This window comes from Apis mellifera, linkage group LG1 (genome assembly GCF_003254395.2).
Source record: "Apis mellifera strain DH4 linkage group LG1, Amel_HAv3.1, whole genome shotgun sequence".
Taxonomy (NCBI): domain Eukaryota; kingdom Metazoa; phylum Arthropoda; class Insecta; order Hymenoptera; family Apidae; genus Apis; species Apis mellifera.
This window is the reverse complement of record NC_037638.1, coordinates 18,648,309-18,674,603: the sequence shown is the minus strand read 5'-3', so window position 1 is coordinate 18,674,603 and position 26,295 is coordinate 18,648,309. Positions and strand designations below refer to the sequence as shown.

General features: G+C 38.7%; 1 protein-coding gene across 6 annotated transcripts in view; it reads left to right on the top strand.

Moving 5' to 3' along the window:
* Positions 1–26,295, top strand: part of LOC410696 (protein madd-4) — a 186,238-nt gene that overhangs the window by 103,142 nt on the left and 56,801 nt on the right. For all 6 annotated transcript variants that reach the window (XM_026440580.1, XM_026440578.1, XM_026440597.1 and 3 more), the window contains 3 exons: positions 1,817–1,927; positions 21,976–22,028; positions 23,621–23,720. In XM_026440580.1, the coding sequence (XP_026296365.1) occupies positions 1,817–1,927; positions 21,976–22,028; positions 23,621–23,720 (264 nt within the window). The remainder of the gene's footprint in view (positions 1–1,816; positions 1,928–21,975; positions 22,029–23,620; positions 23,721–26,295) is intronic.

The window sequence follows — 26,295 nt, the reverse complement described above, 5'->3', positions numbered from 1 at the left end:
TTTCACGAGGAAATAAAATAAAATTTCTTATGAATTACCGCTTTAAAGTCGATAGCGAGCATGTTTGTCACGATTAAACGATATCAATAGTTAGACGCAGGTATTACTAGCAAGATAATAACGGTGATCAGTTAATCGATCGTCGGTTCTTGATCACTATAATTTTCTGCTTTTTCTTTCCTCTTTTTTTATTTCGAAGACGAGCTCTACGCGTTCACCGGCGAACGCCCTAGGTGGTCGATTGGCTAATCATAATGATCGTACGATGAATAATGACTTCCCAGTTTCAATAGGAAGCCCCTACCAAGTATTACGACTTGATCAATTTCCACGGAGAATTATAGTCTCCGAATATTTTGAAACTTCCTCGTTCAATCTCATTAATGATCCCTTGTACGATTGCGAGTAAACGCCTAACTTTACTCAATTTAAATCACCTCATTGTACTCTAATTAATAATCGTCGAAATTTGAGCGCAATTTGAGAGAAACGTAACGTCGATATAAAATATCATTTCGTTTCTGTTTGAGATAATTCAAGATATGATATAATTTTATCCCTTACTATTATATGGAATATTTCAAACGAACGTTTTTTCTTGGAAAAGAAAATTTAGAACGAAGGAAAAATATCGTCTCACCGATGATTTATTAATACGAATAATTGATGAACGAATTTTCTTTTCAAAATCTCAACGAAACCCAAGATTGGAGGACGAGTAAAAAAATATTAGAAATCTAATCGTACCGACTAATAACAAGCTGGTAAACTATGATCATAAAATTAAGAGTAAAGAGTATCTCTGCCTCGTTTTACTAATTTCAAACCGTACGAGTTCATTTTCTGAAGGCTCGAGGCGCCTATCGTTAACCTTTAATTACAGGGCGGTCTAGGCGTCTGAATTTATCGCTAATAACGCGCGTCAAGCGTTAGATTTAGTTTCACGTGACATTTCTGTTGCTGCAAACATACCTTCGCATTATTAAACATTAAAAATCTCTGACAATTTTAAAATGAATTTTTTATTGCGAAGAAATTTAATCGTTAATCAAGTTGAAATAACATGGTGCATTAACAAGAGAAATGAAGATATATAACTTAATAAATTTACACATATGCACTATGAGAAACATCTATTCTTAAATTTACAAAGTAGTGACTATTATTTATTTATTAATTACATTATTTATTTAAAATATATTCATTTGAAAAAAAACATATTAAGATTTAAATGGAACATAAAATTATGGTTCGATGAAAATGTACCGCACAACGATGATGATCCCTCAGGAAATATGAATCGTCCAGAGTTTTCCGGGGAAAAAAATCAACGAAATTCAGAGCGCGATGAAACAGGGCCTCGGACTCGTTATAAAAGTTCCAGCCTGCACGATAATACTAGAAAGTGGGTATCCGTTTTTGGACGGAAGTACGGCTACAATTAAATTGCGCCACCCTCATTCACCTAACGCGTCCGTTTATTTCGACGATACAACGACACGAAACTCTCATGACGAGGGAAAACCAAGCGTTACTTTTTTTTTTTTTTTTTTTCCTATTACATCGATCGATCTTCGAACGTACGATTTTTCCGCAATCAAAATAAACAGTGACACGTTTCACTATGATGTCACAGAAAACAGAAATCAAAGTTTAAATAGAATTTGATAATTAAAATATAACAACAATTGAAAATATGATTACTTCAATGTTAAATAACGAATCATTTGTTACGAATAAGGAATGAACTTTTGTCTTTTAAGAGGATCCAATATTTTAAAAATTTTGTACTAACACATCGAGTATTCTGTTTCAGATATGCCTGCTGGGCTTCGTGGTCAGCGACAACAGTACGATCGGCGACTCCATCATCGAGGATGTTTCGGAGGTCTCGGAAACTAACCTCGACGCAGACTCGGGAGACCAGGTAACTCGATTACAACTATTCTCTCCGTTCTCCCCCTTCAATTTTCAATTTCTCTCCCTTATCGTTCGAATCTTAACAAATTTAAATATCAATTTCGTTCAAGAACGTAGACTACTGCTGTTTAACGTACACGTGTTCCGGCATTTATATATTTTACCCGATTCCATCCTTGTGAATTTGCAAGAGAATAAAGGGGGAGGGCGTTGCTACAGGAAAAATAAACACCTTTATTCATGCCAGCCAACCGGAAATAGGTCGCAGAAACCGTTACACCTATGCTGAACATGGCCAACTCTTTCTTTTTCTCTCCTTTTTCTCTCCCCTCACTCTCTTTGCTAACATTTTATATTCCTTCTATATTTCTTCTTCTCTCTCCCTCTCTCTTTTCCTTCTTTCTCCTCCACCTCCCCTGGTAGACGAAACACGGTGCACATCGGTGTAAAGTCTTTTACGCCTGGCGAGATCTCGCCCTCCATTTCCTCGTTGGGCTTTCGCGCTCTGTTTAGCCAGCAGTTCGTCAACGGGGACTTCCGGCATCTTGCTCGGCCCTAATCTCAAGATGATGTTAGAAGACGCACTCTTCTTTTTTTTTTTTCCGAGATGTAGTCGCGAAACGACACGGAAAACCGAGTCGTGTTATTTGTGGGCGAGTTCCTCTGTTCGTGTGGACGTTCACCTTTGCCAACCTTTTCGTCCTCCTTTTCAAACCTTATTCGCTTCGCATAATTTTACCTTAAATTTCGTGTATATTTCATATACTTCTCTTTGTTCGGTCATCCAACCACTGTTCAATTATTTTCATCTTTTCTGCGAGAATGGGGACTAACCTAAATCCATCTTTAAAATTCTCTTTCTTTTTATCTAAGTATTCATTTGTATTACATATCATAGACGATAGATATTTAACAGGATGAACTCGAAATTTCGATTTATAGATTTATATTTAATATCTTTTCGTTCTAAATCCTTCGTGACATTCGAAAAATAATATTCTCGTACATATCAACAATTTTTTAATAATTTCACGAATTTTTAATTCGTACAATTGATCCATCTTATAGTAGAAATGTACGAGTATATGATTTTATTTAGAAATGACAAACATTTTGGATTCTCAAATTCTTCTTCCTTTCTTTCTAAACAATTTAAATTCCATTTCTTTGCAAGTGATCGTATTAATCGCGACGTTAGCAAACTTTCTCAACTTTTTCTCCCCTTCTTCCGCGTACGTGTGGACGAACACAGTTTCGAGAGTTTGTACGAGTAATTACTGTTCTTCTTCCAAAGAAGAGTCGCGAGACGTCGTTTTTACTCGACTGATCGCGACACGCTCGCGATGTTTCGCGGTAACCATCGTCTTTTTGCGAACAGTTCGCCTCCTCGAGGAATTTCCACTTTCCTTGAGAGCTTCGGGGTGGTGAAGCAAGCGACTGTAGCCTAGTTTCTCGTGTCTCGCGGTAAAGCGAGGCACGAAACTGCCACGGTGCACCCGCAGTCGATACACGTGTAACGCTTCTTCATATTTCCATCTTGGACGAGGTTTGAATGTCGGTCGAAGTTGGGGCTTGGATAGATCCTCTCCTTCCTTTGCCATTCGATATTTCACCGGAGGGTTTCCAGATTCCAAATATTGAAAAATAATTATTATATATTCGTTGTTGCTTCGAGTTTCTATTTTCTTCCTCGGTTAGTGTATTTCGTTAAGGATATTTTTAAACATGATCTATTTTATTTGTATAGTCTTGTCTCTTATTTTTGAAATTTCGTTGGCAAATTTTCTCGTACGGTGAGACGATAAGATAATTTTTAAATAAAGAAAAGAAGTAAAGTCAGTTTCCTTTTTGCATAAAGATTGAATTTAGAGTTGAAGAGAGATCGTGACGCTCGATCTTTTTTCGCCAAGTTTTTGTTGAAAGATTAATGTAATTAATTTTTATTTAGTATTTATATTAAAACTAAGTATATTTCATAAAGTATGTATTTTGATATCGTGTCTCTCTCGTACCAGAGAATGTGTTAATTTTCTCTTTGAGCGAGGACGTGAGAGGATTTTATGTCTTGATCAGAATTTTATGTCTTCATCAAAAATAATGTGAAAAACGTTCCCTAATTTACCAATTTAAAAAATTATTTATATTGAATTTTTACAAATTTCACGAAATTTTAATAGATAATATATCAAATGTAATTTAGCTATATAAAAAATTAACGCGAAGATGAATATTATCAACAGAATTCGCGAACGTGATATCACATTTTGATCATTTTTTAGATATTTTTATAAGAGTAAAGTCGCAAAATATAAGAGAGAATAAATTTCCAAGAGAATTAACTTTGACAATGTTTAATAATATCTATTCCACGTAAGATAACCACATCGTAAAATTACAAACGTAAGTAAATCTCGGCTTTTACACGACGAAACAACAGTGTTTTTCACCAGTATTATCTTCATACCATTAATTACGATTACAAGAGTCGCGTGTTAATTAAATACACTCGTGCGAAGCAATTGCAGAGAAAGAAAGAAGGAGAATGAACGGAATTGTATATAGTAAAAACAAAGAGAGTAGATTCCCGTCCATATGTAGGTCAATTCAACAATTCACTTCTCCATAGAGAAAATTTTGACCATCTTTAGCCGTTCCATCAATTTTCGATTCGTCCTGAAAAATGAATGAAAACTTTCTAATTCTCCTTCGCGTAAAGAAAAAAATTTGAAAGATATATGTTAATCGGAATAAAGAAAAGAAAAATATTAATAAATAAAAAAAATATAAAACGAAAAAAAGGACAGACGAAAAAAATAACGAATAAAATCTACGAAGAGAAAGTAGATAAAAAAGAAAAAAAAGTAGAGGAGAGAGAGAAATTAAAAATATCTCTTACCCAGCAGTTCATCTCTTTTAATTCAACGCTCATCCAGAGAAAATCATAACAGACCTCGTGTCTCTCGTGGCGTAAACTTTACAACGTTGTTTCCTCGTGTCGTCGCGATTAAATCCTCCGTCCGGCCGGAAGTCGACGAGGGTCGCGGCGTGCATTCGTAAAACGTGGCGACACGAAACGTGGACGAAAAATATGGGACTGGTTTTATAACCGTGGTACCCACGGGGTCGGTACGCCCCTGATGCGCAACTTCCACCCGCGATTTTATTCCTCTCCCACCGCGACCGGAAGTCCTCCGTGTCACGCGTAAAACCTCGCGCTCAACTGTTACAAGCTTCTCTCTCACCCTCCCCGATTTATCCTCGATCGTTTTGCAAATGTTCGGGATCTTCTGGCTCGCGGATCGATCACCAGGTCTCCCCTCGTGAGAAAGACGAACCTCTTCTATGATGTTTTACGATGATTTTTTTTTATCGTTTGATCCGTGTTTTTTATCGATATCGTCGAGGATATCGTAAAATCTCTTTGAGACCGATTCATCCACCAGTTTATGATGCACACGTGTTTCGGCAAAGGACGACGTTAAACAGACAAATGGTGAAAGAATGGAAATCTGTATAAAGGAATATTGGCGAAATAGTAAAGAGGAATCGAATAAAAATCAAAATTATTCCTTCGACTTCGTATCGAGGTTTGGAGAACGAATACTGTTTCCGAGGAACTTTCCACTTTGAATTTATCAATGTTGACTTGCAGCGTACCTGTCGGATTACTTCAATTAATGAAAAACGCGTCGAAAAGAGCGTTCGTCACGGAAAAAAGTAACAGCTCGAATGATGGATGGGAACTGCGTCCTCCGCAATGGATCGGAACGCACCAGATTTGCGAGAAATTTAGAATGTTCGAGCTTAATCCGCGTATATCATCGTGGAGTTTATCGTTGATCGCATTTCGAAATGCGCGAATCAGAATTTATGAATTCGATGCACACGGAGCATCCTGTAATCGGGGTTGCATCCCCCAAGATGGCATCGCGTTCAAATCCAGTTTGCATTCGAATATAAAAATCCGATTCTATTGCAAATAAAATTACACGATAAATAAAGAGAAAAATAGAAGGAACATACTTTCCATCGATTTTAAAATAACACGAAGAATTTCGAAGAATTTCAATTGATCGCTTTCTTATATAACATTAACGATGGTTCGTCAAAATTTTATATCGCAGACTTGATCCATAAAATAGAACGAGTCTAATTTTATCCCTGGATTCTTACAATCGTCTCTCGATATCTTACCAATCTCTCGCCGATCAAGATTTTATCGTATCTAAAATAATATGCACTAGGATCAAAAAATTGCACACATTTAATCCCGTCTGATGTGGGCTATCTCCAACACGTAAAACTTCGTTTCCGTTATCGTACGTTGGATCAGATTTCCCGTACAATTGTGCGATGCGGGTCCAAAGGGAGGCCGCGAGCGAAATTCGGCGAACAATATAAGATGATCTCGTAAGACAACCGTCTCGTCTCGCGTGCACCTCCCCGGAAATACCGTTTCACATGCGCATATAAAAATATCTTTGATACGAGCGTGGCGAACAGATAAGGGGAATAAGGTCATATCCCGTATAGGAAATCGTGCACGACCTACCTTATCCCACGCTTGTACATTTTCCCTGGGATATCTGCCGTTGTTTCTTCCAAACGGTGATTGCATTGGCTACGAGCGTAAAACTAAGTTCGCGAACAACCTTCGTGCACGAATTAGGATGTCGCGGCTGTATCGAAATAACGTTTGTACCGTGCTTTGTATTTTCCGCTATTCCTTCCGCGAATACCGAATCACCCAACTTCCGGCTCCGGGATCTCGGTGGAAATTTGGCAACTCGATTCGACCCAGATACCGAGAAAGAGGAGAATAGGAGAGGAGAATGATTGTAATTGAAATTGAGACAATTCGTGCGTTAGTCGATTATGTAATCGAAATATATATATATATATATAGTTATCGAATAGTTTGAGATTTGTTTCGACGACACATCGTGTATGTTGGAAGAATTTTAAGACGAGTGTTCGCGTTATGAAAAATGGGGGGAAGAGGAGATGACAAGGCGTGATTGAAAGCGAAGTTTGAAACGGTGCAATTTCGAGGGAATCAGGGATAGAAAGAATATGGAGAAGTGGGAAAGCAATTACGATGGTTGATTGTTCGATTGGGTGTAATTCTATTCGGGTTCGTTGGTCGAAAGTTGGAGGAAAGTCTTGATGAGGTTCATGTTAACACGAATTATTTGGATAATTGCCAGAATGGTTATTAGTGGGAACGGTTGTCGGTTACTCGACGATTGTTTCGCGGAGCAAAAGTGTTCATGTTGAAACTATTCGTTCAACTTGTAATTGCTTTATCATCGAACAACCTGATTCGATTTAAAACCGTAACGTTTTATCTTGTTTTTTCTTTTTCTTCTCTCTCTCTCTCTCTTTGTTATGCATTACACGCGTCGCGAATTTGAAATGAGAATACCCGATAAAACGCATCGAGTTTCGAGAACAGATTAAAATAATACACGCAGCTACCACAAATATTTGAGATGAACGAACGTCACGTCGTTGTATTTCGTATTGCATCGTTTCAAAAGCTGGCCTTTCTCTCTCTCCCTTTTTTTTTTTTTTTTTAAATACACAGGTTTCATTATTTGCGATCTAAAAACAAAAAATGGAGGGGAAAGGAAGATGAGAGGGAAAGACAGAATGGGAGTTCACCCCGTGTTCCGTCGTTGGGAAAAAAAAATATATATCATTCGTTGGAATATATGTCACGAAATCGAGATAAAATGTACGCGTACATTTTAACTAATTTCAAGGGTCAAGAGCTGGAATGAAAGTTGAACAAAGGATTAATTTTATACATAACGCTAATTAGAGGATATTTAACGCGTTTCAATATTTTATCAGGGGATGAAACGAAGAATGTGCGTCATTTCGTAAATTTGTATATATCCAAACGAAGATTTTTTTCGTTATAATTTCGTAATAACGCTCTTTTTATCGAGACTTTTTAAATAATCGATGGAAGAAAATCGATAATTATATGAATAGCTCGATTAAATTTTCTGCATCGTGTTAACAATTCAATATCGATTCCTATTTGATCGTCGAAGAATATTCGCGGTCGCGCAATTAGCCGAATTAATAAATTATCATTCATATCGCATCGTGAATTATTCATTGTTATTTCGATACAAATGTCATTCCTATTTTTCGTTGTCCAGTTTAACCCTGAAGGCATTTGTGCACGTTATATAAATCGATGCTCAAGAATTAATTCTCGAGAAGTATATACATCGAATAATTTCATCGTTTGTATCGAGATTCGACAAACATTTATTTCCTAATTATCGGAAATCGGAAAGGAAAACCAGATATTGCGGAATGTTTTCAATAAAGGACTAGAATATTCTAATTTGAAAACTTGACGAATCTTTGTAGTGAAGAGGGACGATTTTTGGTCTTTCGTTAATTAACCGTGGCAAATCGTGGAATCGAGAATGAAAGAGGCGACGCGACTTCAAAAAAGGTGGCTCGTCCCGGTGCATCGAGGATCGAAAAAGAAATTGGTCGACACAAAGAAAGTAAAGTACGTGGAGAGAAGGGCCGCGGTCGTCGAACATCCTCTCGGACAGAAAACCGTGCGTGCTGTGACAATGAACATTCCTATCTCATCGTCGTTGGTAGGATGACGCGGTTTTCGTTGACTGGCTCTAGTGCCACTCTCGACGAGGTAGAAGGGTGAAAAGCGTCGACGAAGCACTCGCTGCTCTATCGTGTTCCCGGCTAATTATCTAATTGAATTTAACGGGTGTTCGAAAGGTAACTGCCACTGTCAACTAGTCGAAGAAGAGAAATAGTTGATATTTGACGCTGCTCGTTTCACGATTGGAAATTATAACAGAAATATTAGAATAATTCTCTTCCATTCGAACGATGAGACCATTTGTGGTAAAATTTTTTTTCTCTATTGTCGATGAGATATAAAAACAGAGAGCGTATTTTCTGTTTTTGCGCAGATCTCATATCTAGAGAAAAGGGGTGCCGCTGGGGACGGAGAATATTGATCTGCCGCATTTTTGGCAAACATGAATAGGAAAGGAAAGGAAGAATATAAGAATCAAGTGGCACTTGCCATTTCCTATTCACATGAGATTCGTATCAATTCGACAACTCCGAGTTGTGCTCAATTTCAGACCGACTCCGTGATCCAAATGATTCTCTTAACGAATCGTAAAGTAAGTTTCGATTATTAATTTAATTTCTTTCCATTTATATGGAAAAAAAATAAATATAATCAAGCTTTTAATTTATCATCGATAGCACCGTGGCGGCGAAAAAAGTGGACAAAGAGGTAAGAAATCACGAGTACCTACCACGACGACACACCGTTGGTAGGTAGTCTCGTTCAGCGAAAGACGCCAAGAAACATTAAAGAAGATAAACGGCCGGCGAAGTCGGTCTCATTCATAATTCATGCCGCTAATTTCTCACGGCGGTGGGCGCCGCTACGTTATTGCATTATCTGGAAAATCCTTGAATAATTCTCATCCGACCGCGGCTCTTGCCACGAAACTTGGACGCCGTTATATCGTTTCCTTCCCTCGCCTCATCCCTTTGTATCTAATCGTCGAAACCTCTTCGAGGACAATGCACCACTCCTCTCTCTATTTTTCCAAATTTTCGATTCGAAAGATTTATTTATTTATTTATTTTTTGTCAAACGATCGATTAATCGTTAAACGCGAAAGAGGAGAATGTTATGGAAACAGATTGGACGGTTACATCTAATAATTTCGCGAATCACACGGTGACCGATCAACGGAATAATTGGAATTCAGCGGGGTGCACATCGGTAACGGGCGCACATTTGTTAATTTAACGGCGACGAGGAAAATGGATATGGTGCGACGTATTTTTCTTGCGTATCCGTACGATAAAATGTTTTCCCGACCACGGCTCGTTTCAATTTCGAATCGATCCGATGACACGGGCGGGTCGAAGCGATTCCGATTACCGATCAAGGGCCCCGGAAAATCGGTTTAGGATTTTTTTAAGTGACGGCTGGAACGTCGAGTGATTTGTTTTTCACCATCGATCCTTCGGTATATCGTTGCTAGATTCTTCATTATTCGAACATTTTCATCGGGAGAGAATTTTGCTTGGGCAAAACAATTTATTTTCGGCGGGACGTGATCGTGAAATTCATAGATATTCGCAATCATTTCATCTTTTATTACAAGATATTGTTACTATCGATTGCGTGAATTAAATAGATGGAAAAGAACGTGATTGTATCATTGGTTTGTCAATGTATATACATGTATGGAACGCCATTAAATTTTTTTTCCATCAAATTCGTACGAGCCTTCATCTCGTTCTCATTGTACTAGTTTTACTTCCGAGCTATTGTCAATTCCGCCGATTTTCTTTCATCTTCGAACGCTTTCCGCTTCCTCTTTTCATGTATACGAAATTCATATCGGCGAACGATAAATCTTTCTCGTGATATCGGCCGTGTCTCTTCCTATTTCTGTGCATGGCTACTTCTCGAATATGCATATAGATTTAAACAATAGCAGCAATGTATATATCTTCGCAATGTTTCAATTTTCTGCTCGAAAAAGAAAAAAAATAATTTTAAAGCTCGAAACGTTTAACGTTAACGATCTTTCGTCGTCTCCGTTATACGAACGAATTCTTCGAATACAAAGGAATTATATCCTTAGTTATTGTGAAATAAAAAAATTTTACGCGAAAAGGTATTGTCAAAGAAATGCCGTTAAAATTCACATTCCTCTTATAAATATTAAATGTATTGAAAATTATTTCTCATCGAGGCAACAATCATCAATTGACGCGATCAACGTCCATTTCAATTTTTCTGGTCGAATCGAACGAAAGAAAGAAAAGAAACGAAAGCCAGGAGCCATGTGCGCGGGATAAAGAATCTCTCTAGCCTGGCTACGAAGCAATTTTGTTTTTCGCGATGCAATATAAGGCGGGACTACTCACCGCAATAATAAAGGTCCCGGTCATAAGTCGCGTGGGACGTAATCGGACAAGGATCGTTGTGTCTTATAAAACTTTCGCAATTTTGAGAGAGGTGTGACTGACGTGTAATAACCCCCCCGTGCCACCGGCAAACTGTGTTTCGAGACGACTTCCAAACCCCCAACCCCCGTTTCACCCAACTGCTTTTCAACCGTCCGCGAATTCGTGCCCCGCCATCGATTCCACCTCGAACCGAACCACCGCTTACAAATTAACCCCGGAGCGAAGCGATTTTTTTCCCTCGATCCTCGAGGAACCGAGCGTGTCTCGATGGGAACAAGTTAAATTAACCCACGGGATCGCTCTTTCTCTCCCCCTCTTCTCTCTCTTTCCACTCTCGTCTCTTGTATTTCATTTTTTTCCCGCCTTCACTCTCGCCCCGATCCTCCTTTCGACCCTCGTCTCATCGTCCCTTTTTACGGCGAACCATCGAAAATCATTTATTTAAAAGGCTGTGTAATATCCTCTCCATCCAGTGTTTCATTAAAACCACGGAATCCCCTTCCACGGTTTTAATCACTGAAATCTGAACAACTAGCGATAACTCGAATGGAAATTGTGTCGCGTATTTGGAGACCTGGCTTGAACCGTTTGTGAATTATCGATCGTTCAACTGTATCGCGAGTGGATAAATTATAATTGCGGTTGAAACGGGACGAAAGCGTGCGAGAAGTAAGCTGTGTTTTACATATACGTGTAATTTGTAACAATTTTATCGTGGATCTGCGAGGGTACGAGGATGGAAAAGAATAATTTTCCGTGAAAATATTAGCACGACTGAATGAATAAATAATACGTATTACGAAAACTGAGGAATCATTCATAGGGGAGGATAACGTTTATTAAGATACAGCCACTTATACGAGGGAAATAAAGCGTTATCAAATCATTGTTTTGTGCCCAAACATTATTCACATTATTCGTGGCTTAATAACCGCGAGCGCGATCGATTATCCGTGCCACGAATTCAATACTAAAGTCGATGCTATATCGTTCGGTATTATTGAAATTTATTTAATGTTTTTTCTGTTGAAGAGAAGATGATTCGTGTAACGATAAAAAAGAGAAAGTGAAAAAGAAATTTTCTTTTCATTATCATTATTCTAGAAAAAAATTCATGATAATTTTATGAAAAATGAAAAATATATAATTTTGCGATAACAAAAGTGCTATGAATTTTGCGTAAGTAAAATCCGCTCGATTTTATTCAATAGAACTTTTCCGTTCTAAAAAAATTATTTCGTGTTTAACTTACACTTGACCGATTCCATTAACCCAGTATTCACTCTCGACACCGAAATTTGTGTTTTACATTGGTAGAGGTTGGCCGTTCGATTGATTTAAAAAAACACAGATAAGCACTATTTATTTTTTAGATTTTCCCTTAAAATTCTCGCTCGAAAATCCTCCAATATTTTTATCGTACGCTTGCATCACATTCAACTATAACAATTCTTCTTATACCGTTTATACCCGTGAAAAAATTTATTATATTCTCTCTATCGACTTTAAAATCTATTCCTCTCAAAAAAAAAAAAAAAAAGAAAAAAGAAGGACAAGCTATCTATTTCCTCTATTACAAGCAAAGGGCGTTCCACGAACCAGCCTAATCCAATTTCCCAGAGAACGATTAACAGTGACACGCGAAAAGAGAGGGTTGGTCTCGTAGCATTAGCGGGACAAAACCGATCGGTGACCGAGGAGGACACGGGTCCCACTCGAGGAGTTTGCATCGATAATGAAGGGGCAGGTGGCACGATGTCCGCCCTGGGTAACATCCACGATTGGCTTTTCCATGCCCAAGACCGATCCAACGCTGGAAACGGATAGGAAAATACCGATCGAGCGGATTCGATCTTAGAAGCTCCATTAGCCAGGCGTGGATAGCAGTAGGGAGCGGTAAGATGACAAGCGTGGTTAAAGAGAAAAAGATGGTACGGAGAAGTAGGAAAAAGGTGGAAAGAGGCGATCTCCCCTGCTGTTGCCTTCAATAATTTGGAAGTCTAATGCGCCGTTCTGGAAAGGAAGAGGCCGGGATGGAGAAGGATGGAGAAAGGTGGAAAGCATCCATTCGAGACGAAAACAGAAGGAAGGAGAGGGACAAATTGACACCTGCACGCGAGAATGGCTGGATGTGGCGAGAGCGTCGACGTGGAAGAGGAGCCGTGTGAATAATGCAGACGCCCGCGAGGATCCTGTTTAAAAGTCCGATCACCCGTTCTATTCCCAGCGTTCGCGGACAACTCCATTTCGGGAAGCGGAGGCAGTGAAAAAGACAACACTCGGCGCCGACGGGTCTTCTCGATTGGAAATTGACTGTGAGAGAAACGATTTCGCGTCCCTCTGTTTTAGTAATTATGCATAGGTTAGCTTGAACTTCGGGATGCTCGTCCCTCGAAATGTAAAGGTAATTTCGAACCTGTTATTTCGTGTATTAAACCGATGAATAATAACTCAGCTTTCCGTATCCGTGCATCCATTACTCTGATACCTTAATGTACGGATATTCTGTTATTTGGAGAGAACATTACGTAGAGACTAATATCTTCTTGCACCGGTAAATATATAGTATTCGATATCTGTGCCACGATGCGTGTGCTTAGATACACTCAGTTGTACGGAATCGCAATAATTTAAAGCTATATTGAAAGAAAGAAAAAAGAAATAAGGAGAATGGAATTGCAGAGTTATTTCTTTGATGACTCGTACGATTTTACAATCAAGAGAAAAGAATTGAATATTCGAATCATCAATTTTCTTGATCTCTGTTCGAGTAAATAAACATTAAGGGATAAGAATCTAAAAAATCTCCATACGGGAAGATAATTCAGATATTCGTTTACCAGACAGAAGATTCGAAAGCAATTACAAATTATCTTCGAATGGAAATAAGGTATCTCTTATTCACGCCTCAATATTCATTCACTTCCATTGTCGTTGAGATGGTTCCATTATCACCGATCGAAATTCCTCCAAGGATGCCGAGACACCTTTTTTCATGCATCAGCGGCAAACGACCCGTTAAATCCTATCGAAATTTCATTTTCGGACAGCCGAGGCGCATAAAGAATGTTGCGAATATTATTACGCATGTGTGGATGACCGGTCGAGGCATTACGCCAACACACCATCAGATATATATTTCCACAGCTTACTTTTTCTTTTTTATCCCCGCTTAAGACATCAGTCTTTTTAAGCCTATTACGCGACCCTTTTAACCTGACACTGTCTCGGCTCGTTCAGCTTCGAAAATTTAAGCTTTCGTTCAACTCGAGATTATATAAACTTCTATAATCTCTAATCGGTTACCATCCGACGTCGTTTCTGTTAATCAAATTCTGAAAATAGTTAAGTGCTATTTCGTTATATTCACAATTTTTAAACGATTTCTATTTATTATTTATTTTAAACTTTCTTGAATTTCTAAATGAATAATATATAGTCTGTTTATAATTGAGTACTGCAAATGTGGATGTTGATAATATTTTAATCGACCATCTCGATTAATTCGCGAATTATTTTAAGAATCTATTCTTTCACATCCCGATCGAACATATAATAAGATAATGTGTTATAAAAAAGAAATCAGATACGTTTAAATAATTAAAGCACGAGACGAAAAGAACGGGAGTGGAAAGATTAGTAGACGAAAAGAAAAAGAAGAGGAGACGCCGTAAAACGTTCAAAGGGATGTTTATACCCCCTATTTTTTGCGCGTAAAGAAGCTTAGTAAAAAGGCGCGAATAATGGAGGCAGGCGTGGAGGGAGAACGCGATTCGAAGGATTCGGTAATTTTCTTAATATTTATTTTTCGCAAGGGGAGTGTTTATTTTTTCCTCGAATAACGATAATCCGAGGATACCGCCCTGCGAAATTTCCATGCCCGGCCGAGCGGAGCATGAACGCAAATATTTGGAGCGCGACGCGCTTTAAACTCGTAATTCGTGCGGCTGCTTTTTCGCGAGCACGAACCCTCTGAAGGATTTTCGAAACAAACGGAAGGAGGCGAGCGTTTTAAACGTCGTTTTCCTCGTCAACTCGATTCGTTATATTCGAATAAAAAAGCATGAGTTATTAAGCGATCATCTGTTAAACTTTCACGAAACTTGTTCTGTATACTTTCGAGAGCATCCTTGTAATTTTCGAAGTATCGCGTGGAATTGATGTTACTTTGATACGGATTGAATATCAAATCCTTTCCTACCTATAATCTATCGAGTCGCGATATCTCGAGGATTATCTAGATTCCATAAAGTAAAGTTATACTCGTGATAGACTTTGTTCGATTCGAACAAACAATATTTCAACAATGTTGTATTTTTCTCAAACGTTATCATCTTTCGTTCAGTAGTGAGTAGTATTGAAACAAGATTGACAAAGACGACGAAATTAAAAAACGTGGTTACCGAAAAGAAAATGGATGAAAAGCAACGGGATGAAACGTAGAATAGAGGTGGAAAGAGAGGAGAAGGGGGGGAATAAGGGGTTCGGAGAGAAAGACACAAGGGTGTTCTTTAGAGAGTGGCAGCAGAACTCTAGTTCGGTTGGCGGTGGAGTTTGAATAATGCAGAGTTGCAAGCCTGCCTAAAAGTGATCGGTCGAACCTCACCCTCGTCGCACCCCCTCGCGACTCCCTTTAGAATCCTACTTCCAGTTCGTCTAAGAGCACGAACTAAGATTGATTTTAGATTGGGTGGGAATTGGGAATAGCTGGCCCGTTACTCTCTGGCAACACGCTTTCCACTCTACCCATCATTCTCTCTTTCTCTCCCTCCCTCCCCCCGTCTCTCTCTGTCTCTCTCTATTTCTCAATACCTTTCTCGCAACCCTTCCACCGATGCTTTTATCTCCGTTCTGCTTGATTTTATTAAAGTCTCCGTCGACCTCGGTATAGGCTTGTATGCATGTAAATTAGCGGAATGAATGCTTTGAAGAGCGGCCGCGAATGCGTGAAGTCATTTCGTCGCGAGATGGATCAGCTCTGTTGGCAAAGCGGAGTTTAAACGGTCCCCCGTCGCTATCGCATTCGGTTCCGCTTGAAATTCAGAGGAATTTGGATTACGTCTGGGCCGGAGACCCCTTCGGGCTAACCACCGAGAAGGAGTTTAACGTTACGTCGCGCTTGCACACGGGAAAATTTAAGTAATGCGTGCGAGACAAAGATGACCCGAGAGTATTTTAATACTCTTCGAATAGCCTTTATTGAAACCAAGAAGGAAATTCGTTCACTGTATCGATAACGCTGTTATCGATTCTATTAAAAAATATTTCTCAAGGTATAATTTGATTAATTACTTTATATGAATAACAAGGTAAAAGTATTCGTTTTGAAAGACAAAAATTTTTTATCACATTGAGAATTTTTCAAATTCTAGATCAAACTAAACCATTTTTGAGAATTTTCGATCGACGAAATCAGCGATTCGTGGGAAATAATAGTAACGAGTTCCCTATATAAATAACAGGCTCGCAACGGAGCATATTTAACGCGTGGTGCCGCGCGCGTTCACGCATGCATATGCAAAATCGTGGAACGAGAGAGGCGGAAAACTAAGCGAGTGCGACTGCACGTGACTGCGAAGATTCGCATGCATAAATATTGGGAGCAAATAGATGCGAAATTGTGATCAACGCGGGGTACGAGCCCGATATGCAAAAGAAGATGGATATTTTCCACATGGGTGGAAAGAGACCGCAGCTTTCTTTCGAAACAAATTGCCCATTAATTATTGGATCGACCAATTGGTATTCACCCTCCGACATCCCTCGAAATCGTTTGGAAAAGTTGGCGACACGTGTTTGCAGCGGTGATGGATCGATGGCGGAGAGAGATCAGAGGGGAAAGTTACGTTTCAATTAGCGGAATGGGTGGCGGAAGTTGAAGCAGTAGGAACTTTAAGTACGAAATAGAGGAATAATACCGTTCTCTTTATTTATGATAATATTCCTCGCTTCGAATTACGGATATAGAACTGTAATTATCTCGAAACATTGGAACGTCTTATTTACGAGAATCGCGAGTTTAATTTCCTAGACAGCTGTTTAATAATCCCCGCTCACGCGAACGACCGGCGCACAAAACCGTTCTTATGCAATGAAACGGAATTTTCAATGCTTTCTTCTTAAATAGGTAAAGAGGAGAGAAGAATAAGAATTAAAATCGTTCCGAGAGAAATGTTCCAATTTTCACTCGGAGAGAGAGAGAAAAAGAAAGATATCCTCGGTTATCTCAAACGTAAAAGAGGAAAAAGAAAAAAGAAGAAAAAAATTGACGTATCCAGACGTAATCTAGACTCGTAAAGAATCTAGGAATCTAGATAATTCTGGGTAATTTGTAGGAGGTAGGTTTTTGTACGTCGTTAAACGTACGATCGGATGGTCGAATTTATAGGATCGATGGGGGTGGGACCCCCGTGGCGGTGGGCAAAAGAGATTCTTATCCGACACGCACGCATCGCTATCAGTTCCAGCTGTGAATCTCGTCGCAAATTGGCAACGAAAGAGTAGCGTTGAGTGGCGGACAGAGACGGATACAGGGACAGACAGGCGGAAGAGTAGAAAAAAGAGGAAAGCAAGATGGAAATAAACGAGCGGAGAGGACAGGGCAATAGGCCGATAGCCGATCTCTCATTCCGCAATGCGGGCTTTCGCACCGCCCTATATACGTACGTCACCGTTCCGGCCACCTTGTATCCCGCTATTGCACCCCACCGTACCCCGTAGGACCGATGATCGGTGAGACAAATCTCGCCGAAACGAATCCAGCCGCCTCCCCTGGACATCGTGGATCGTTTCGATCGATGAATTTCCTCCGACGCTCTGCTGGGCACCGATACAACGAGGAAATCAACTCGTGGCTGATTTCTTCGGTTGAGCCGTTTCGGGGGATGGATCATAAGTTATTCGTCGGTTGATTGAAATCCTGCAAGCTTTTTTTTTTCGAATAAACGTCTCGAATAAGATGATCTCTCGGATACAGGTTGGTGTGATTTTTGTTTTTTGGAATCTATCTAAAGTAAATTTGGACCATCGGTGTGGAAATATTAGTTGTAATTAAGACAAGGATAGGAAATAAAATTTTTTCATTCTCATCGAGAAAATTGAAAGATGGTATATTTTTGTTATAAAAAAATTCATATTGGAATTTTCATTTAAATAACGCAGGTTTCGATAAAAAAATAAAAATAAGAAGAAAAGAGAAACGAGAGAGAGAGAGAGAGAACGGATGAAAGTAGAGGAGGGCGCATAAAAAATGAGACGAGAGACCGCCACTTCTTTAATCAACGATTCAAACAACGAACAAGCCGGCGAACTTTTAACAAATGAGCGCGGTCCGGAGCTTGTTCCCCGCTTTTTTAATGAACCAACTCCGCGAATGTTAACGCGCCACGTATCCTCGACTGCTGTCACCGCGTCGCGTAGCACCGACGCAAAACTTTGCATTCGCTCGCGAAATAACCCGCGACCAGCGGCCAAGAGGGAAGATAAACGAGGGGACCCCGTTTTTCGGGGCCGAGTATCGTCCTGTTGCGACATTTCAGATCGATGCTTCAATTATTTCCCGCGAAAATCGATCTTGCGTCGTGAAAATTCGACGATGAAACAAACGGAGAGAAAAGGTGGATAGATGTCGTTAAAATATATTCAACGTGTTCCTTTTTCGTCGAGATATCCCTGGTTTTTCGTCAATTATCCGTGTATGATATCCTTTGAAGATAAATCGTGACAAGTTTTGCTTGTTTCTTTCTTCTGAAATTGAAATTGTTATATCGATAGGGAAAAAACGAACAATTTTTCGTAGAAGATATAAATAAAATTTCGTTGATATTTTCTTTTTTATCGGAAATATGTTGATTTTATATACGTGAGGAATTATTAACAATTTTAGTATTAAGAATTTTCAAAGGACACTTTGATAAAATTTAATTATAAGGATGATTTATGAAAAGTTTCTGTGTATGTAAATGCCTCATAATTTATAAATAGAAATATTTGTATTGTATTATATTGTGAATAATTATCGGATCGATCGTGTTTTAAAAAAATACTTTAATTTTACGGGAACAGAAATCTGCAAATATTAAAACGGTTCAGTTAGTAAACCGATTAAAAATAAGCAAGGAGATAGTTTCATCTTGAATCTTCCAATCTTCTTTGAAATATTCTATCTATTATTTAACTGCATACGTTAATTAGTTATGAAAAAGAAAAACGAAAAAAAGAGGCGAAAGAGAATAGGTCAATTAGTACGAGAATAAAGAGGAGCTAAACCAAACTCAGCCACTCAAATTCGCGCCATTATAATTTACTCGAGCGTGAAATTATCACCCATTACACTTGATCGCCGTATTCGCATCAGGATTAAACGTGTCGGGAAATAGGCAGCGTAATCAACCTAGATACATATACCTAGATACGGTATACCAAATAAAGAAGGGAGAAATATAAGGTAAAGATCGAATGTTGAAAAGGGAATAATTCCAAAAATTAATTGATATAATATAAAAATAAGGAAAAACATCCGATAATCTTCGATGATCAACTTGATGAAAGTTATATATTTTCCTTACACCCCTTTCGATTACTTTTGTTATATCGTTCAATTGTTCTTCGAGTTTCTCTCACCATAACTTTCCCTTCTATCTGAATTATTTTTTTCTTTTTTTTATCGAGTTTCAGTTCTTCGATTTATCTTTCCTTCTCTTTCATTCTTTTCCAGTTCTATTTCCCTTTATCCGCGTTTTTCTTTTCGTTGATCCAGTCTCTCCAACCTCTGCTAAGAGCAGTCGGATAAAAAGGATTAATTGTCGAGTCCCCTGCTGCTCTTTCTCTCGGCCGAAAGCCGATACAACAGCTCATTATCGGATAGCTCGTAAAGAGGGGTAAAGGGAGCGATATCGAAAGAAAATTGTTGGGAAGATATTCCATATTTTTATTCGAAAGGTGATTAAGCTGGGACCGCAAGAGTTAACGATTCCACCGATGGATTTAGGGGTTGGTAAATTTTAATAATCGTGTCCACGATATCCAGTTAATTAGAAATCAGATTTCTTCGATTGACATAATCCGATGGATATGCGAAGATAGATTCTAAAACATCTTTTTCCTTTTTTTAACTTAACATTAGCACCTTATATTTTCTTTATCAGCATAAAATATATTTTTTCAATTTTCCAATACAACAAATCGAAGTGAACAACTTTTCAATTTGTTCAAATTTTAGAAATATGATAATCGTAATGGAATTTTTTCCAATAATATCGCGGCAGATAAATGTTCCAATTACAATATATCAACGCGTTGCATTCGATCTTCCGAATTAATACGCTACAATTACATTAATAATAATAATAATAATAATAATAATGTTTTTAAAATTTCACACGGGGAATTGCTTATTTATTCGCTCAAGGAATTTTTTTTTCTTTTTTATTTTCTCGCGCAAAGTTCGTGCGAAGTCGGAATTTCTCGTTCTCGGAGTCGAAATAGCTGAACAATGCGACGTATAAAAGAGGGGGGTGAATCGAATGTTCCTCAAAAAATTGAAAACCGCTCGCCCCAAAACAATTGAGGGCAATAACTAAACGAACTTCGTTACGAAGGGTAAAGGATGTACGGGGTCGTATTTGTTAAACCCTCCGCGATCGCGGAACGTGACGCGCGTATCTCCCGTTTCGAAAAGGAAAAGCTAACAATATGTTCCATAGAAATTCTATCTAAAGTAACATGGAACGAGCAATGACATACTCGCCGATATTAAATCACCGATATTTTCCAATTTATTCTTCTATTCGTAATATCTCGAAATTACTTACAACCTTGCAAGCAATGTAGATGCAAACCGCATTAAAATCACAGTTAGAATTAAATTAATTTGAATTCTGATATGTACAATTACTATTAAAATTTTCGAATTACTTAAAAATCTTTCTCAACATTTAGATCTTTAATCTAATAATCTCGTTTCATCGTAGAAAATACTGTGGAGAATCAAAGACGAGAGAATACAGACGAGAGAAGAAAATAAAAAGAGAGAAATAACCAAGTTCATTTAAACTAGAAAACGTTTCGTCAATCTTGCCGATTTATTTCGACGGATTCTTAAACGATGATGGTGGAAACCGCTCGCCAACACGAGATATCCAGCGTGGAATTCAGCTCGACGATGCTCGAGCCGACTGGTAAAAGTGAATTTTCGAAATCCGCTCGGTTCGGCTGCGAACGTGCCGAGCATTTCGGTATCGGGGCGCCGAAAATTTTTATCACGTCTCACGGCGAACTTATTGCTCCGAAAGGGATATCGATGTGCAACCCTGTGCTCCTGTCCGCCCCACGGACGAGATTTCTTCGTTTCCAGCCTCGTGAAGAAACGCTAAATACTTTGATATATCGGCGTTCTTACGATGACACTTTTATCGGCAAGCTTTTCTTCTTCTTCTTCTTCTTCTTTACGCGATTCTTGGATTTCGAAATACGGTGGAATGACGACTCGGATGTGCCGACATTTTTCAACGACGTTTCTCTTTGCTCGTATTCGCCGCCAGATGTCACCATTTGTCGCTTTTGCTTTAATGCAATAGTTACGTAAAGTATTTGCTCATCGATGTATTTATCGTAATATTCATAAATATTAATTAATTAGGTTCAAATATGTTGTATCGTTCAATAATGCTTTGATGTAATTATAAACGTTAATTGAAAAATAAGGATAAGCCAACTTGTATCTCGTTTCATTTTCAATATTCGTTTTAATTTTAACGTAACATGTTTATAAATATTTACAGGTTCTTCTTGTATTCCGTGTCAATTTTTTATTCAAAATTTTATAAAATTCTTTAATCCATCATCGATACATTCAATACAAAAAACATTTTAAAAATAAGAACTATTTTATTTATTTATATTTTATTAAAAATTTATTTCTTTCAAGATAGAATTTCGTTAGTGATGTTTCGAGACTTTGAGAATATTTTGATTAATTTTCTATCAAACACGCGTTTTATCAAATATGTTTTTATAGTATGTATTAAATGGCAAAATGCTTGATTTCAGAGCGTCACGTGGGGCGAATGGTCACCATGGTCCAAATGGTCCAGTTGTTCAAGGTAAACAATTTAAATTTAGATAATTTGATATAAATATTGAAAATATAGACAATATGCGCAATATCTTACGTAAATAAGTCAAGAATTTTTCTTAATCATTGGTTGCAATAGGAAAGACATGTTTCTCGTAATTATCTCTATCACTTTTGACCTTAATAATGATTCATAAGAATAAGTTATGAAAGTAACTAAAATGACGTAATGAACGATAATTCACGTTTTTTTTTATATTAGTTACTTGTAAATAACCATGACTCTTGTGTTATCTTCGCTATGCACCAATTTCCAAACGTAACGGATTTATCACATGTTTGTTCTTCTCGTAACGTCGCCATTCGATTTACGACATTAAAATATTATGACTCCTTCTTGGAAATTCATAAGCAATAGAGATATTACTTATTTCCTATTTTTAATTTCTTATAATTCAACTCTGAAATATATCATTTTGTTTCTATTCTCAAAAATCAAAAGATTATTTCTTCACGATATCAATGATTTCCAATATATTATTCTATATAATAATAATTGGGAGAAAAAAAGTTGAAAAGAAATTAGAAAACGTCTTTATTCGCAACGAGGATACAAGTTTGAAAAAAATTATTGGCATTTAGGATTGCAAGCAACGAGTTGGAACGCGAGATAGGATGAATATCGAGAGGGGTGCGAGTATCGCGTTGCGGTACGTCAACACGCTGCTGGAATGTTAAACGTTTCAGAACTCATTTGGACAGTGGTGGAGTTCCGGTGGCGGCCTTTGAAGCGGCCAGCTCGTTTTTCAGCCGACCAGAAGCGGCCCAGACTGCACCAGCAAATAATTTATGACGCTTACCATTGGTGAACTGCACTCACCCTCCCGAAGGAACTTATTGTATGATGTACGATGCCGTACGATTCGATCCTCTAAATCTTCGTTTCCATTTCTCCTTCGATACGATTATTAAAAATGTTGTTGGAGATGTTGGAAAGCAAAGAGAGAATCGTAATTTTCCAACATTTTGAAAAATTAAAATTCTCCTTGTTCGTTTGATCGATGCGTTCATTTATCGTTGCTTTTGCGATCTTAAAATCGTGGCCACGTTTGGAACAAATTCCAAGTAACGACGTTAGGAGTGCGAGCTACCGACCCGTATATGCACCGGAAGCTCGAGTGCCACTTAAATTTCTCGAAACGAGTCGTTCGCGATCAAGGAAACCGTATGATTTTACTTGGTGCTTCGAATTTTCCGGTTACACGTTCTAATTTTGCGATGCACTTTCGTAAATGTGAAAATTTCAGAGAGAGAGAGAGAGAGAGAGAGAGAGAAGAGAGAAACGAGAAACGATGGAAATGTATATTTTTCTTCGTCGAATTTCGTTTCTTTTTCGCAGGGAACAAAGTAAATAACGTTATATTTTTATAATATCCTCCCTCATCTTAATAATAATATTATTCTCCGCGTTGTTACAAAATCTTGAAGAGGGACGCATAATTCTTCCTTCCATTCTCGTTACACACGAAAACTCGTGTCAGAAATTTCACCTACGCTCTTCGTTAGTCTTTTAATACGTTGTTTCTCTTTTTAATTACGTTTGCTCTATCTACTTCGCAGGAGCTGCGGGGGAGGGATTTCTCGACAGCAGAGGCGCTGCAGAAGAAAACCGTGCAAAGGTAGATCGTGGAACACGAAATATAAAATCTGTAATCCTGAGGTAAGTCATCGAACAAGTATACACGTTACATTCCCCGAATGATGATGATGATGATGATTCCACGATTCTCATCTCTCTTCCAGCACCTCCTCTTCTCTCTAACATTTTTTTCTTTTTTTTTTTTTAAATAATACCAACGCATTATCAACAAGAATGCGTTGAAACGTAACGAATATCCCAGTGACGTAGAAACGTGATTGTATTATTCATCCACGTTCATTCGATGATTTATCATGATTCAACGACGACCCAATTCACTTGGTTGGGATAAAACGGTGTTCACTTGGCGATCGTTAAATTCGCCGCGATTTATCGAAAAGTTTCTCGAAAGGGTTAAGCAAGATACGGTTGGCTCGGCAAATCCTGTTTTCCAACGCCTACGTAAACGGCATTGGGAGGCGGCCGGGGGTGGAGAGAATCGAGGGCGCGGCGTATCGCGGCGGAATACTGCGAGGCAGCTTCAAAAGTTGCCAGTTAAACGGAGTTAACTTCGTTTCGTTGTTTGCTCGAACCGCAAATTTCCTCCAGTTACTCAGACCCGGAGCCGCCCTGGTGCCGTTATAATCACGCGGATGTACGTGTTACTGGGTCTCGAGAATCAAACAGAGACGGTAGAGAGAAAGAGAGAGAAAGAGAGAGAGCCACCATCTGTCTCTCGCGTTCTCGTTTGTCCCGTTTCTACTCGCGTGACAACTTGCTCTCGCCTTGCGCTTTATCCGCGATAAAGGACAGAGGGGAAACACGATGCAACCAGTTCCACGGGTCGGTGCCTTCTATCTCTGCTCCCCGTTTCCTACACGCTTCATTCTCTCTCTCTTACACCCGATTGAATAGAATTATATTGATAAGGCAGCTGGAGGAATAATTGAATTTAGGCTAGTATACAAAATGATGGATATATATATAAGTTATTATCCGTTCTGATTTTGCCCGGTTATGGTTTCGTATGCTGTGTTTCTTATGTTTGCATGTAGTGATTTATTTTATGATCCTTTTTTATCGATGAAATAGACACGAGTATAATATTCTAAAATAAAAAAAAAATAAATTGCTTTCATAAATTAAGGAACCATGGTAGAAAAACATGTTGCATGTTAAGCAACTGTAATGGATCGTAATATAAAATCGTTAAAGAAATTCCTTCGTGCCTATAACATCGAATAACCAAAAAACGGTATCAAAGAGGGTCAAACGGAAGAATACCTTTCTCTTCGTTCAAACAAAGAGAGGAAAAAAAAAGAAAAGGAAGAAAAACTCTCGATGGTCAATTGCGTCACTCTCAATCCGTTGGACAAACAAATTTCCACCTACACAAACGCACGCGTATACTTAGCGAACGAAATCGGTCAAAAGCGAGGAATTCATGGTTGTCAAACATTTCATGCGTCAAAGAACGAGAGCTTGGGTCCGCTTGGGCCAATTAATTGTTCGCCTCGTTATTACGCCAAGCTTATGCCAACAGAGAGTCGAGCAGAAATTACGCGAATTATCAATTCAAATTGGACGCATGACGGTCAGCTGCGGGTGTCACGTATGACCGTGTCCCAAACCTGCGAGTGCACCGAATACGTGGCGCGCTCTCTGCAGCACCCGGCCATACCCCAGGGGATGCACGGATGCAGCTGACCCGACCCACATTCCGAATCTGGGCCGAGTTTCGACCCCGTCCGCGGACACACGTGGTCGTCCTTCCCATTGATATCTGCCAACTCGATATTCCGTCGAATTTACTCGGGCCATTTTTTTCCCTCCCCTTTCTTCCGTTCTTTATTCTCTTTTTTCCTTTTTCTTTTTTTCTTTCTTTCTTTCTTTTCTTTTCTTTTCTTTTCTTTTTTCCCTTCTTTCTTTCTTTCATTTCTTTTTATATTTTTCTCTTCCTCTTCTATTTGCCTTTTTCTCTGCATGAAAATGAAAGGATCGCGAATTATCTCGGCCACGCGTGCCTCCTCTTCCCCATTTTTGTGCGTTCACAACACGATTTTTCGTAGGAAAAAAAGGAGGAGAAAAATAGAGGATGGTGAAAAGGGAGGAGGAGGACGAGTGGTTGACGAACGAACCGCAGAAAAGTTGCGCCGTTGCGGATCGTAAATTCAAGGCTGAAAATCGATGCCCTCCACCCCCTGATGTCCCTTTGTCAAGCTTGTAAAAGTATCCGCCGATATTTTCGCCCTTTACGTAACATTCTGTTTGCTTAATCCGTGGAACCGTTCGATATTTCTGATTAATTTTTCATATTGCTTTTATTTCTTTCGTTTGTTTTTTTCCTTTCTCTCTCTCTCTCTCTCTCTACCTCTACCTCTCCCTCCCTCTCTCTTCTGTTGTTAGAGAATTAATTGTTGAACGGGGTGTTCTTTGCGGGAACTTTCTGCGGTTTCTCATTCCCCGCAAATAGTATTTCAGCGAAACGCGGATTCGCGGTTCGAGAACTCGTTAATTTATACGCGTTGATTGTTTAGGAATAAATATAGCGCGATGACGATGAAATTTCTTATTGGAAAATTGGAAGGAAGAAATTCAATCTTCAATCGTTCTTCCGCCGCTCGATCGTTTGTGTTTTATTCCGAGAAACTTTTGC